Source organism: Thamnophis sirtalis, unplaced genomic scaffold (assembly GCF_051295495.1).
Source record: "Thamnophis sirtalis isolate CommonGarterSnake01/CBP01778 unplaced genomic scaffold, rThaSir2_p1.2 scaffold_5, whole genome shotgun sequence".
In the NCBI taxonomy this organism is placed as follows: Eukaryota; Metazoa; Chordata; class Lepidosauria; order Squamata; family Natricidae; genus Thamnophis; species Thamnophis sirtalis.
The window spans coordinates 120232968-120248479 of record NW_028261385.1 but is presented as its reverse complement, the minus strand read 5'-3'; the positions used below and the strand labels follow the sequence as shown (position 1 = coordinate 120248479).

Below are 15512 nucleotides of genomic sequence, written 5' to 3'. Positions count from 1 at the left end.
GGATTATAAATCCATATAAGGCAGCACCTCTATTTAGCCAAGGAAGGGTTTACAAAACTATATACAAAGTTTGGAGTTTCCATGAATTCCTACACGGAGAAAATGCTTAAAAATCCAGACTGTGCAGGGACGGGGCTGAGGAAGGAGAGGAATCATAGGAGGCTGCGGTTGGAGTTGGGGCCCCTTCAGGTTTCCGAATTGGACTGTTGAATCATTGCCATTATCCTAAGAAGCAGGTGGCTGTCCAGGTCTGGGTGGGCCACCAGACGTTTAAAAGAGGAGGTAATTCGAAAGGAGTCGGCGCCAGGTCGGGAGGAGGGCTGCAGTTTGGGACGGGGAGGGAGGGAGGGAGCCAAGGATCTTTACTCGGGAGCAAGCAAGCGGACAGAGGGATTGTCCGCTGGAAAAATGTGCAGAAGGTGGCTCTGCTTGCAGAACGCACAACTGGAAGCGTCCTAAAATAATTGTAGGGCAGCCTGGTCGATGCCCCGATTTCTTCGCCCATCTTTATTAGGCGAAACTCGAACGGCGCCCGAAGGCTGACAAACGGTCACCGGAGTCTAATTAATAAATAGCTTTTCAAGATCAAAATGTGAGGCGGTCTCATTGTCCCATTTCCTTTCTCACGAACGACTTAAGCGAGAACTCCTGTCGCCAGAATCTTCCTTCGGAGAAGGCTGGCGAAGCTAAAGGGGTTTGCTACTGAGCCCTGGGAAGGGCCCGTCTGGAAACTCGCCTTGGCCGTTTCCCGACAACGCATTGCCATTCCGGTCGTGTGCCCGGGTCCATTTGTAGAAAGAAAAGCGGCTTGACTGACAGCTCCTGTTAGCCGGCGCAAACAGATAGCAAGAAACCCTCCCCTATCTCGGACCTTCAAACAGAGCCCACCTGTCTCTTCGCCCGCGGCTTCTTCCGAAAAACCCTTCGCGGTTTAAATACTTAAAAGCCAAGCAAATTAAATGGCAATTAAAAGCCAGTACCACCCGCTCCTTATCGCGACTGCTGGCAGTATCAGCTCGCCGGAAACAGAAGGGAGATGCCAGGTGCCCACGCGCCCTGCCTTCACCCAGGCGCGGCGACAGCGCGCAGCGCAAGACCAGGCTGACAGGCGCTTCGGCGCAGGCAGCGGGGCTAGGGTGTTTCTGCCGGGCCACCTCCCGAAAGGAACTTGGCCGATTGTAGTGAATCAATAGGGGGATTTGGGGGGGGGGAGCTTTGATTAGTGTTCCACCAAACAATATAAAGTCTGTGGCACTGCCGGTATATTTGTCCAGTGGAAAATGACCACCATTCTCTTACAGATGTTCCACGTTCAATATTATTTCCACTATATGTCAGCGTGTGTGAGACTGCATGTGCAGTAAATAAATAAAACGTACCGCAACAGCACCCAGGTTTCAGATAAGTTCTTTCTTTGAAACGCTTTCTTAAAAACAAAACAAAATGTGATTTCATGTAGGATGTCCCACATTAAAGAATTAGGCTGTGGTGGGGGCCTAATTTCGATTCTGGTCTTTAAAAAACAACAACTAGGCTAATTGGTTTTCCCTAATTTGGGGTGGTGGAGAGAAATTCAATTACATACAAAACAAATTTCCGCCCTGGTCAAAAGTGTGGGGGGGAGGCACCCAAACACAAAGCAAAAACAGTGCGCTAAAAGAAGCAACTTACCAATCGAAAAGGGTAGTTTAGCTTAAACTCATCTATATTGTTTGATGTAATAGATTAGATCTTCCCAATAATATGAATTTTAAAAGGTCGGCGTGGAAGTGCTGAATGCGGGGATCCCACATTTGCCTAAGTACGGGTGAGAAAAAAGCGTTCTGAAAGAGCGAAGGGGAAAATGTATAAAAACGTTGAAAGAACCTCCAGTTCCTTATTAGGCGAAGATACAATATTTATTCCTTGTCTCCTGGGATGAAGCTGCTCTATCTATTGTCCTCCCAGTTCTCAGTGCTGATGCTTAATTTTCAAAACTTCTATATTACCAAGGGACCTACGACATCAGCCAAAGAAATACCCAGCAAGTACAAAATCTGATCCGGGGAGCCGCTTTTGTGCAGAGGGGAAAATTGTTCCTACAGGTTTTTAAAAGGCTTGTATGGCGGAAAAAGGGCTGGCGATCTCGACAAGCAGACTGGGGAACACTTTTGCATTTAGACAGAATATATATGTGTGTCTCTATTTTTTTTCCACATTTGGGGGAAACGGGAGACGACGGCAGTTTTTCTAATTTTTTTTTTTTTTAAAGAAATTATTCTTGGTTTGATGGTGGCTTTGGTTCTTTTCTTTCCTTTTAAATTTGGAGAAGGGATTTAATTTTACGCCTCGTTCGAAGAACGCAAAATGTCAACTACCTTTCCAGGACTCGTCCACGATGCGGAGGTATTTTGTGTGTGTGGGCGCGCGTGTGTGTGCGCGTGTGAGTGTGTGTGTGCGTGTATGCTTATGCATGTGTGTGTTCGAATGAGCCTCTATGTGCGCGCGTGTGTACGGCTGGGTTTTCTTCTCTTTCTCTTGCGCACGCTTTCCTTTTTGTGTATGTATGTTAATCCACATTGGACCGTTACATTTAATTATAATCCGGCTTCAGAAAGAACTCGGGGAAGTAAAGGGCGAAAATTCGTTATGACATCTGTCGCCGGGAACAGGCAAGGGGCAAACCGCTGCCGCATTCAAACGGTTGCCCGGACCAAAACAGACTGAGCGGCGCGAGAATGTACTCTGAAATGTTGGCAACGCTGGAAAAAGTAGCCAGAGAGACAGCTGGGAACTTGGGAGCCCAGCAACCCACAACTCCCCTTCAGATTGTCGGAAGGGGAGGTTTGGGTAGGGGCTTGTTACGGGACGGGACGGATATCTTTTTAAACCAGAAAGGGGTAAAGGCGTGTCGAGAGCCTCGATACGGAGCAGTGGAATCTGCGCTCCAAAGTAAGGGGGCCTGCGCCTTTAGTCAAGGAGTCAGGATCCGAAAAGCCGCCGGTTTGCGCCTGACACCAACGGGGAACGGAGCGGCTTTTACGTTGGGCGATTTCGCCAAAGCAACTACGGCGAATACGGGGAAAGAGCGACTTTTTGGGCAGTCGGTGTTGATTCTAGCTTTCAGGCGCAGGTTTTACTCCCCCCCACCCCCCCAAAAAAATCATACTCACACTTGGATTTTGTCTCTCTCGTTTAAAACAAATGAAAAGAAACCAAAGCAAAGAGTAGCTCAGAGCTGCCGGCATCAGCCCAAGGTGTAGGCAAGGGCCAAGGCTAAGAAAACCGGGCTGGAGGCGGGGAGAGCGCTAGACAGGACTGGGTACTTCAGGCGGCCCCGCTTTTTCCCCATGCCCGGCCTGCCATCCCTTGGTTACCTTTTTCCACCATTCTGCCTTTACAGATACGTCACGATGGATCAAACAGTTACCGTTTGATGCAGCTGGGATGCTTGGAGTCTGTGGCCAACTCCACCGTCGCCTACTCTTCCTCGTCGCCGCTCACCTATTCCGGCACCGGCACTGAGTTCGCCACCCCCTATTTCTCTGCCAACCACCAATACGCTCCCCTACACCACCAGTCCTTCCACTACGAGTTCCAACACAGCCACCCGGCGGTTAACCCCGACGCCTACTCCTTGAATTCGCTCCACCACTCGCAGCAATACTACCAGCAGATCCACCATGGAGAACCCGCCGACTTCATCAATTTGCACAACGCCCGGGCGCTCAAATCCTCCTGCTTGGACGAGCAGAGGCGCGAACTTGGGTGTTTAGACGCTTACCGCCGGCACGACCTCTCTCTTATGGGCCATGGCACCCAATATGGGATGCATCCAGATCAAAGGCTTCTGCCGGGACCAAGCCTTGGGCTGGCGGGCTCGGGAGCGGACGATTTGCAGGTAAACGGCATGCGCTTCCTGGGCGCGCGGAATCGCCCCGATTCTTCTCCACTAACTTTCCACGACGCCTCGCCTTTCCTGCCCTGGACGTTCTAGCCCTGCCCTGCCCAGCCAGACTAGTAGTCCCTCGTCTGCAGCTCCTACAGAGAACTCGGTCTAAGAGTCAGGCAGGACGCGTCGCGACCGAATGTCAGCCTTTCCCAGAAGGGGGAAAAGGAAAATCCGCCCTCCTCCAGGGAACCTTCAACCCAGGAAGGTGGATTTCCTACTAAGTCCCGAAAGATTACAGAATAAAACCAGAGGTGTTAGTAGGTGAAGTAGCTCTGAAAGTAGTACTGGGTGTGACTATATCTGAACTTCCATCCATCACGAATCCAGCCAATTTCTCTTGCTTACTCTCTTCCTGGGCTTAAGGCCAGGACTTTTTTTTCCATGGGTGCTTTAGAAATGTAAACAATAAAAACCTCCCTACATTTCGGCTTACCTCTCAGCTCTGCCTATCTCTTGCTTACACAAACATATTTTTCCGTCGTAAAATGGTTATTGAGAGAGAGAAAGAGGCGCGGGGAGGGGGGGAGAGAGAATTTTCCCGGCTACATCTGATTAAGTGGGTACTGGTTACCGCGCTTGGCCCCGCCATAGTTTAAAAAAGCAAGTTTTTGTCACTATTTCCTCCCTCAAACTATATAGATTATAACACTTTTAAATTATTCCTTCTAAAATGTTTAAAAGTGGTTTTCTATTTTCAGTGAAAAAGAGAAAAGAATTTTTAAGCCGAAAGTGAAAACCGACGGGTTAACTAAATGTAACTAAATGAGAGCCTCCCACACTCATACACGGCGGAATCTCCACAAGAATAAAATCCTCAGGGGCCACCAACTCCTTAAAACCTGACTTTCCGCGCTGAAACTCACTCAATAATTTTCTACGCGTCTGTTGCCCCCTTCCCACCCACCCCCGTTCCGTTTTCAACAAGAGCTTCCCTTATGTTCCTCCTTCTCCCAAATCTGCCATTCACTGTTTAGCTTCACTAAGACCTATTTACTCCCCTTTTTTATAACCACGTCTGCTGCTGATTTTTTAGCTGTACATTTTTTTTCTATGCCCAAGCACAAAGCCTTGTATCTTTTTTTCAAAAGAAGGGATTAGCGTCGTTTGCAAGGAAACCCACAATGCGTAAATCCTGTGCGAGAAAGCACCATAGTTTATCCAATTTTCGACTTAGTGCCATTCAACTGGTCACTTGTGCAATGTCATCCGACCAAACAACGTTTTCCCCCTTGGACCCTCCCTTTTCCCTCTCCAGCCTGGAGACAGCAGATCCATTTGGAAGAAACATTTCCATTTTAAAAAAAATTAAAAATTGTTTCTAGGTAAGAAAGGAGAAAATAAGATCCCTTAAATCGGTATACTGTGTGTGCGTGGCCGTGCGTGCATGTGTGCTCATTGGGTATTTGACCTATGCAAGATTGTTAAAAAGCTCAGCTCAACAAAACGTTCTTCAATTATACTTGCAGCCTGGCCAACTTTCTAATCAGGATACAGAAATGCTGGTTTGTTTGGACCATGCCACCATGGCTACTTCCTTATTTGCAAATCAGGAATAGAACTATACAAAGAGAGACGGGACTCCTGTAACTTATTTATGTAGCTTATAAGCTTATTGGTGCTTTGTTCATTTTACTTCCAGGTTTTACAGGAGCAAATAATCAGATTTATGACCCGAAGTGAAAGGACCACTCTCGAAGAGTGTTACTCTCAAGTCTTTCAGTCTCTTTCTTTTCTTTTTTTCATCTCCTCCTCCCCCTTCTTTTCCACTTTCCTCATCAACATATGTCTCATTTCTAATGCAACAAATGTAAATATACTTTCCTCTGCTCAGAATGTTAAGTGAAAGTCCAATAGTTTGGAAGGCTGTTTAAGTCAGCCTAACAGATGCAAGGATACTTGGAACCACAGTGGACATCTTTCAGTCCCCTAAAAAGATTTTCCATGGGGAACAAAAGAAACTGTCACACCTTTTCCCATCATTGCTTTAATTTATGCTCAGTCGCCCAGTTTTGTCCATATTGATTTCATAATCACTTTAAGGCAGAACATTTAAACTCAAAAGAGGCCTTGTAAAAGGAGGGGGTTTTAGGCCAGTATCAAGATGGTGAAAGGGGGGGTGGGGTGGGGGTTGAAGAAGAACCATAAAGATTGCTTTTGTAAAGGGGTTTTTCTGGGGAGGGGGTATTACGGTTATTATGTACCAACTTTTTCTCTACATTAACTAATTCATCATAGACGGCTGTGTAGGTGAAACACCTTTAAAGGCTTACTCCATATTTAAAACCTTATTTGTTTGTGGAGGAAAGTGTGTCTCTTTGTTGAAATTTGCAGTACGGAAAAAGAATTGGGAGATGTAGTTGGACAGAGCATATAAGAACACACCATGCACACACATAAGGAAAGGTTGTTTTTTTAAAAAAAAAAATCAGAGTTCTCCCTTGCATCTTAAGACAGGCAGTGATACTCACTTTATGTACTTCTATGGGCAGTACCTAACCTATCTTGGTCATTTTCCTATTCAGCTTAGACTACAACTATATTGTTTAGTTAGAAGCATCCGTTTTTATATGGGTACATCCCTCCAACTTAACTCCATCCTTAGATCTGCCCATTGTCTTTCTCTAATTTGATTCACTGGTGGCAATTTTGTGACACAGAGATGTTACATTTCCAGAGGCCGTGCATATTTCAAATGCACAAATAGGCAGAGAGACACTTTCATTTTTATTGTTTCTTTTTTTTTCCATGTGCCAAATATCCCTTTGGCAAATTCTGTCTGTGTCCATGCTACTCACTTCCTCTTTGTCTGCCTGCCAATCAATCAGTCCGTCAAAGAACTGTCATATTTGAGAACAGGAAAAAAAAGAAGAAGAAAAAGAAAGGGCTTATTTGTTTTGAGCACAAGCTGTGCTTTTCTAAGGTTTCTCCTTCCCATCTCACAATTCCAAAGGAGAGTTATTATATCCATTGCAACGATTGCAGTCTCTACTAAAATCCTAACCATTTCAGCCTTGCAGCTACTATGCATTTTACCTGTGTGGATTTTTGAATCTGGTTTTTCTCTTCTTTATTCAAGGGTTCGGTGGAGGCCCAGTGTGGGCTAGTATTGAATGGACAAGGTGGGGTGATAAGGAGAGGTAAGCACTTTTTAATATATATTAAAATATGTAGGCATATATCTCCTCTTCCCCTCCCACTAAAAAAATGAAGTTGTTTGCCTATCACCTGAAATTTGGGGCAAGTTTTGTGGGACAAGCCATGTGCCCAAAATGTAGTTTAAAAAAAAACATTTGGAGATCTTGACTGTCTTTTATATTCATGTAACTCTCTTCCCCTCTGATCCCCATCGATGGAATCTTGTAAGAAATCTCAGAAATCATACTGAGGGAAGAAGCAGGTTTAAGTGGTCTCTGCTGCTTGGAGGGCTTTTGAATTCAGATATGGCCATATTGAAGTGGAAAGTTCAGGAACGAAAGACATGCTCTCTTTGCGACTTAATAATGATGTTGTGTGAACCTTTTCTTGCCTGTTGGTTCCATTTCACTGTTTGGTAAGTGTCTTGTAGCCTTCCAGTCATGCTTCTGGCTGGAACAATTTGCACCAGAAAACGAAGGAAGCCAGAGGAAGGAACATGATGATTGTTAGCAATTCAATCAATTCTATTTAAAATCGAAGGCAGTATTTGCAAATGAAAACACTGGCAGGTGCAGGAAAAGTGCAGCAACCGTAACAAGTTGGAGAGTTTTTGCAGTCCAAATTCTATATTCCTATCATAATGATTTAAGTGTATGGATATATATTTGATTGAATAGGAGATGCCAGTTTGTGCTCTTATGTCACCATTATTTTAATAGGCACAAGAATTACTTTGTCAAAATTGGAATTAAGATGAGGAAAATATCAGGGCAGAACCTTATTCAACCTTATCATGCTGTGAAATATATTAATGGGTAGACTAAACTGAAAGTAAATTAACAAAAATACATATGTTGCTTTATCGTGTCCTCCATTTGGCTCGTGCATACAAATAAGCGAATTCCAGATTTGCTTTTGTACTATATATAGTATGCATTCAGTTTAATGTCATTGTGGAAGAAATTAGTGGATTAAATTTTAACTTCTAAGAAGAGTGGGCCAAAATGAACAAGGGGAATATTCATTTAATGTATAGGTTTAGATCTATGAAATAATGATTGTTCATAAAAATAATATGAACTATGTTATTCTAAAAGAAGCACAAGCTGAGGCTGGCAATAAAATCTCCTTTAAAACCATCAAACTTCGAGTGTTCCAAAATCGCATTAATTGGGGAAAGACAATCGGGATAGCTTTTTGGTGCTGAAATGGACAGCGCCTTGACAAGACATTCTCCGTCGAAGACAATTCGGTTGACGCCTTCAAAGTCGAGGTTTTATGGGTCTCTCAGATCTCATTGCTTTAGTCCTTGGAACAGTGGGAATCTACAAGGCTTATTTTTAAGTATGTTATGGCTTGCATGTTATATTTCCCTAACTATAGGCCGATGGAACTATCCATTCTAAAACACAATCTCAATTGTAAATTCCTTCCTTCTTTTCTGACTTTTGACCCTTCCGACTTTTGATCCTCTGTATCCAAAGATTTTGTTTTTATGTTTGGAGATCCACAAATAATTTTATTTGTGGCATCCTGCGGTAAAACTACATGAACATTGGAAATCAATAGGAAAGGGAGTGGCTTAAGAATAAAATACTTTTTCCAAGGGTTAGTTGCAGTTTAGATATGAATGAAATGATCATTTTTCTGGCATAAGACACTTATAATTAAAAACGACTTCTTTGTTCTCAGTGAAATAGCTATTTCCCACCACAGGAGGGAGAGATTTAAAGTTTCTAAGAACTTAATATATCAGAGATAAACAAATGCTTTTGTCTTTTGGGCTAGATCAGTACTGCCAAGAGAGAAAGAAGTTCTGTTGCCTTCAACTGAGGTACTGTGCTTGGCTTGTAGCGCTTGATTGCAATCCAATCTCCCATTTGAAGATTTTTCCCATTGAGTCCTTCAGATAGTACCGATGCAACTTCTTTAAACTCTTTCCTGGTAATTACTGGAGCTACTGGTTGCAGGAAAGAAAAAAACGAGTCCCTCTTTCTTTTCCTCTCTACTCCCTCTTCCTTTTAAAATGTAACTGAATTATTCAATGATGTAAAAATGATAATGAAAAAATCCTGTCTGAAAATGGAAAGCTGTTTCTTGACTAATCTTAAAAAAAACCCATCATGCTCTGGCTCCATGAGCCACCCATCTGCCTTCCTAAGAAAGACAGCGCTGTCTGTTTTAAATATGTGCCTAAAATGCATAATAAATACTGTATATCTTTTAAAAAACATGATAGAAATAATCATAACATTTAGACTGATTATGAAATTTTCAGTATGGAATCATCCAGCTTGTCTCCACTCTGGCCACTTAATACGTTAAAACATATAGCTAGGGTGGGGGGGTCACCTTATATTTTGAACTCTTTGTTAAAACTCTCAAAGGCAGGTTAGAATCATTTGAAAGAAGGAAGGTACTGTAGATTTTAGAACGCACGTGGTAGAAAGAAAAGAAAGAAGGCAATGCTTTCACTTAGAAACTATCCGGAGGAAAAGAGAGGGAGAGAAAAATCTTGTTTGGTTTAAGAAAAACAAGTAATTTGAATTCCCAATTTGAGTGGTGGTGGGGAGAGAGGAAAGAAGGATACAAAGACTTGGCTTTAGAAATGAATAATTATTAAACAGATGGGGGAACTGACAAGAGTGAAGCATAAGCTACTCATGCGAAATAAAATGGTGGGATATGATAGATAGAGTGGAGACGATTTTACCCCGGATTTATCTTGGCTCTGGGCTGCTGCACATAGGATTTTCCTGTGTTCTTGGAAACCCACTTTCCGGGGCTCCAGCACCTCCATCCCACCCAAGAAGATGCCTCCTGCCCGTCTCTTCCTCTGACTTGGCTGGCCCCGGCTTGGCCAGTCTGTTGCTTTCATGAGAGTCGGGACAGGAGGACGTTTTCTTTTTGAAGATTGCAGTGGGGGAGGGGCGATTGGGACGGCAGGGCTTCAATGTTGGCGAGCTAATTACCAGTCAGCGCCAACAGTAGCCACTGATTAGGTGGCCCAGCTCCCACCGCTATCACTTCCAGCTAATGACGTGCAGGATTTCGCCTGGAGCTCCGCTCCTTGCACCATCGCAACCAATAATCTTTACTTTACCTGCTGCGGGCCTATCGATAGCTTCTCTAGCCTCAGGCATCAAGCTTTGATATGGTAATCTTTCTGAGGACCCAAATTCTGCAGAGATCATATTAATGTTGTACATACAGACTGGCGCAGCTTTGCTTTAAAAGTTGAATATTCAGATCGGTTGTTTCAAAAGGAATCACTTGCAAAGATACGAATTTCCTATTTATAGAAGATGCCTGAGCTTTTTAATCACAGCCATTTCCCCCTTTCTCTTCTCTTTCTCTTCCTTTTCTCTCTCTTTTTTTTTAAAAAAACCCTCTAATTATAAATCTAGGGCTGTAGTGTGTGTGTGTGTGTGTGTGTGTGTTTGTTTGTGTGTGTTTGTCTGTCTGTTTTCCTTAACCTTTTCCTCGGTTCTGTTTTACTTCTGTGGAGCCAGTCTAGGAATGGGCAACCAAATGAACCAAACAAGTAGTCGAAAGAAAGAAAGAAAGAAAGAAAGAAAGAAAGAAAGAAAGAAAGAAAGAAAGAAAGAAGAGAGAGAGAGAAAGAGGAGGGGAGAGGAGGGGAAGACAGGCCAATGGTGATACTTAGCCCTCCTATATCGTTGTATGAAATGGCAATCTCCCTCCCTCTCTCCCTCCCCAAAAAAGAAAGGGGGAAAAAACCTGCCTCTTGTTTCACTTTGTGATCCTCTATTTTTCCCTGCCCCAGGCTAATTTCAGCAGCTTAAATACTGCTATCGCCTCTGGGCCATAAAAAGAAAAAGGGGACCGGGGCTATCCACACTGTCTCTTTCCCAGATTGCCCTTGGCAACGCGAAATACAAACTACTTTGAATCAAAACATTTTGGAGAAATTAATATGATCTGAACTCTTCCCGTTTTAAGAGATCTTGAGTTTGTCAAATCGCTTAGAGGTGACTGACATGAAAAAGCCGAGGTATTAATGCAGAGCTAGGAACATTGTCAGATCTTATTTGATTAAAAATATCTTAAAAAAAAAAAAAAAAGGCGTAGAAAAGGGCTGCGCATCAGTCACCCAAAAGCAGTCTACCCAATAAAGCACCTCTTTGGACAGCCCCCTTTCCTGCCTTTGATGTGTTTACTTAAGGCGCAGCCTATTCGGTTTTGATTGTATACCTTTGATCTGCAATTTTAATTTGAGGCGCTTAATTATGAAAACTAAGCCTAATGGTTATTCAGGGTGGCGGGGACAGGGTGGAAGAGGGGGAGAGGAAAGGGAACTAAGGGATTTTTTCCAGCATGGGGTGGACTACAGCTCCAGGGGTCAATATCTCAGACCAAGCATTTTATCAACGTTTTTTGTTTTTTTGCTTATGCGTTCATTCTGATAGGATATAGTGCAACGGCGCATCGCATCTGCCGCATTGGGAAAAACTCAGCCTCTCCTCCCCGCCGCCCCCTCGAAACCCTGGCGTGTAGAAGAGAGGATTAAGAAAAGGACGCAAGGGGGTCATGAAGGGGTAGCAATTCGTGGGTTTTCGCCGAAACTTAAAATAAATTTGAGCGCGGTTTTTCCTCCAAACCAGGGCCGGAAAGAGAGAGAACAGCGGTTGGCAGAGCTGAGGTTCGAAGTGATCCTAGGCCTATTTGCTCGGTAGTCTATGTCTAGTTCCTCGCGAGTAAGGCTGACGGGGTCAATTCGCGCAGGCACACCCATGCGCCGCCTGCCGCCTCTCTTGTTTTGTGCTTTTGTTTCTTTCCCCCAGATTTCGGAGCCCTTTTACTCTCAAGATACTACACACAAGCTGTACGAGCCGGCCTTTTATTGCCCGCTTACTGAACGTTTTGTAAAGAATCTCTCTCTCTCTCCCTCTCTCCCTCCCTCTTTCTTGCTCTCTCTTTCTCTCCCTTGCGCGCTTTCTCTTATTGCCCCGTCGCGCCCCTTCTTTCCATTCCCTCGCCTCCCAATTTAGCCCCCTATACCCAGCAGTTAACCTAAAAGCCACACGGGAAACAGCTCCGATGCATGGCCGGACTTCCACTGAGAAAGCCTCCGCCATCTTTAGTGGCAGGGTCCGGAGCCTTCTCCCCTGTCGCCGTAGGATCCAGGGCTCAAGGAGGATCGCTGCCCACCTTTTCCTGCGCTGCCTGGAAGATTTAGTTACGACTGGAGCTCGGCGCGAGGCCAGGAGAAAAGAACCTTCCGACCCCCGGCCCCGCTAGCGCCAGGCTTAAACTGTAGCCTTTGTGCCTGTCATCCCAATTCCTTCCCCTCTTTTCAGCTCTTGGCTGCCCGCATCTTGATAATCCCATAATACGTATAATTTGCCCGTACTGTATTGTCCTTAACGCGGCTGCCTCTTTTTCAAGAAGCTATTAATCTGCGTCCCATGAAAAAGCCTAATGCGCTAGGTTAATTAATAGCTCCAGTCGAGCAGATTTCAAATGGACTCACAACAAGGCAGGCGTGGGGGGAGGGGGCGCAGAAAAAGAGAAGCGTGCGGGGAACCGACCGGCTGGTCGGGGGAAGGACGAGAAAAACCCTTGCGAAGGGAGCGGGTGGCCGGCCGCGACGCCGCTTGCTGTGGTTTCTGGGGCGGTTGGGCTGGCAGATCAGGCTGGGTTGGTGGGTCACCTGGGCCTTCTGAGTAGAGGCGGCTGTGGCTACTATTAATTCGTTGGATCCCTTGGCAAACAGCATTTTGAGAGAGGCTTTCCCCTTTCGAGCCCAGGGGCACAGAGCTCTCGCCTCTGAATCGCCTTATGCATGCAAGCCCACCGTTGGAGGATTGCAACCTGAAGCGAACACAAATGTCTATCAGAATTATAGCCAAGTGCTTTGATAAATGACTTTCTGTACAGACAGGAACCACTTCATTCACATTTGGTGTGAGCTGGTTGTCGAGGAAACATACTATATAGTGCATACTATATAGTGTGTGTGATTTTGTGTATGTGTGTTAATAGGTACATATATAGTATGTGTATATAGCTATAGATAAAAAATGGAAAGTAAGATGAATGCGTGTTATCTACAGTATATTCTCTTGTCTGAGAGGAATTCAGAGGAAATGTCCAGTTAAATTTATGTTAAATTCAGTAAAATAAAATACATAAAGGGCGGGGGGGGGGGCATACTCAGAGAGATCACTATTCTCTCTACTTCCACCCCCAAAGTACAGGAAACTGTAATTCTAAGCGATTGATTTCCATAGGACTGAACCTTCTCTAAATGTTGCCCAATAAAGTCTTCAAAGTCAATAGAATTTAATTAATGCATTTAACTGCATTTAACATGGAGGGGTTACAAACGTTATCAAGAGGCAAGATATGAAGTAATTGATAACACATTCAACCTAATTTGAGGAAGGTAGGATTTATTTTGAGACAGAAATATGCAACATTAATATTTAAGTCTATGCATTGTTATTCTGAACCAAAGTGCAACTGAGATGGATGACCCTCTGTGCAGATCAGGTCATATTAGGTAGCAGTGAATACCTGCACATATAAATTTGCATATCAAACCCAGATTTACATAAGGTACTGAAGTGCTTCCAAAATTCTCATCTGATTTTTTTTTCTTCAGATGTAAAAGTTTGGAATTAGATGAACTACTGCTTGTATTTGAGAATTCAAAAGAGTGTTCCACAATTTTTAACAGGTTTCCAGTCCTTCAGTTCCCATATATCTTTATCTTGGCATGTATTTTCATTGCACGTGTGCATATTGATGAAGCACTGCAAGAAATAATATTCATGGCATTCAACTATGTATGATGTGTACCAGCAGGTCACAGCATAAAAAGAACCTCCAGTGCCATCACAAAAAGATCATATCAAGACTGTTCCAGACAGTATTTCATTCCTGTTTGCCAGTATATAGCTGGAAGGGATATATGATATTACACCCCACAGGCTAAGTCCATTTAAGGTGATCTTTACTTTAAAAAAAAAAGAAATAGGGATATCACAGGCAAAGAACGAGTCAGAAGGAGACAACTTTTTAACTGATCAGAGCACTGAGCTCTCCCTTATAAAGGAAAATCAAAAGGTCAATGCTTTTTATTTAGAATAGAGATGAGGATTTGTGACCTTCCAGACATTGTTGAATTTGACATTGTTGAATGTTGAGTTTCCAATATCCTGCAGTATTGCCAGAGTTGGTTGAAACTGATGGGAGTTAGACTTCATCCTGCAACATCCCCTCTCCCCCTCTCTCTCCCCACCTCTCTCTCACACACAAGAATGATCTCAGTCTTTATTGAACTGTTTTGTTATTACAACTGTTTCGTTATAACCACAATGCCCTTATGTCCCCTGGACCAAAGGGAGACAATAAAGTGAGAGCAAACACATGCAAATCCTGATAACCGGGATAAAAGTTTTGGAAGCATCTTTTTGAGCAATGCAGGATCATCTTTGTACCTGATCGAGGTGATCTGGCATTGAATGGCATGTTTCCATTTAATGGCAGCCTCCAAGAAGAAAATTTGCTGATGGTAGAGAAAATTTCAAGGGGCAGAAATTTGCATGGATTTGAAAGTAATGCTGCTGCCCCGACTATGAATAAAGTTTTATAATGTGTGTTTATCCATTTCTGGGCATTCTTATTGGCAGAAAAGAAGTCTGGGACACATGATGGTGAATGTAGAAAGCAACGATATCACTTTTAGAGATTTCTGGCACAACCTTTTCCTCATTCATCTTTTTTATTGTTTGTAATGCTATGCACCAAAACATAAAACTAAAAAAAATACTCTTAAAAGAACTGATTGAGAACTGTTGCCAAATAAATAAAAATACATTTGTAGCCTTAATATCACATTATAATTCACCCAATTGATTTATTATAGAATATATTATAGAATATAGAAAAACACTTCTCTAATTTCTTAAAATGTACTGCCCTCCTAAATATACTTTCCTTTAGAGTAACTTTAATTATAGTAATTTATTTCAAGAATTCCTTAATTACATTTATTAGATTTGTATGGTTGCCAAGGATTTTACTCTTAAATGGGTGGCCTTACAAATCTTTTAATTAAAGTAAATTAAATGACTGTAATCACTCGGTGAGACTATGTAATTTAACTTCTATTCATCGTTTAAGCTAATGTGACTGTGTGTCTTAGAATCAGTGTTGATCCTTGCAACTGCTTGGACAAATCCATGCAATTTTCTTAGAAATGGTTTGCCACTGCTGCCTTCTTAGGGATGAAAGAGAGGATCTGATCCAACGTCACCCAGTTGGTTTTGTGCCTTAGGTGGGATTAGAACTCATGGACTCCTGGTTTCTAGCGTAGTGTCTTAATCACTATATCAAACTGACTCCTTCTTTTAAACCAGTGAACTAACAAAAATAGTATCTGTTTTCATGAAGAAGTTATCTTTTTCTTTACTTCTCC

General features: G+C 43.2%; 1 protein-coding gene across 2 annotated transcripts in view; it reads left to right on the top strand.

The window, feature by feature from the left end:
* Positions 1-2227: 2227 nt before the first annotated feature.
* TFAP2D (transcription factor AP-2 delta) overlaps positions 2228-15512 on the top strand; it is a 48113-nt gene continuing 34828 nt past the window's right edge. Inside the window, exons 1-3 of one of the 2 annotated variants that reach the window (XM_087716792.1) lie at positions 2228-2385; positions 3383-3880; positions 7008-7068. In XM_087716792.1, the coding sequence (XP_087572918.1) occupies positions 2347-2385; positions 3383-3880; positions 7008-7068 (598 nt within the window). In that variant the 5' untranslated portion in view covers positions 2228-2346. Of the gene's footprint in view, positions 2386-2574; positions 2830-3382; positions 3881-7007; positions 7069-15512 lie in introns of those variants that run through there. The other variant, XM_087716793.1, reaches the window with a different exon arrangement.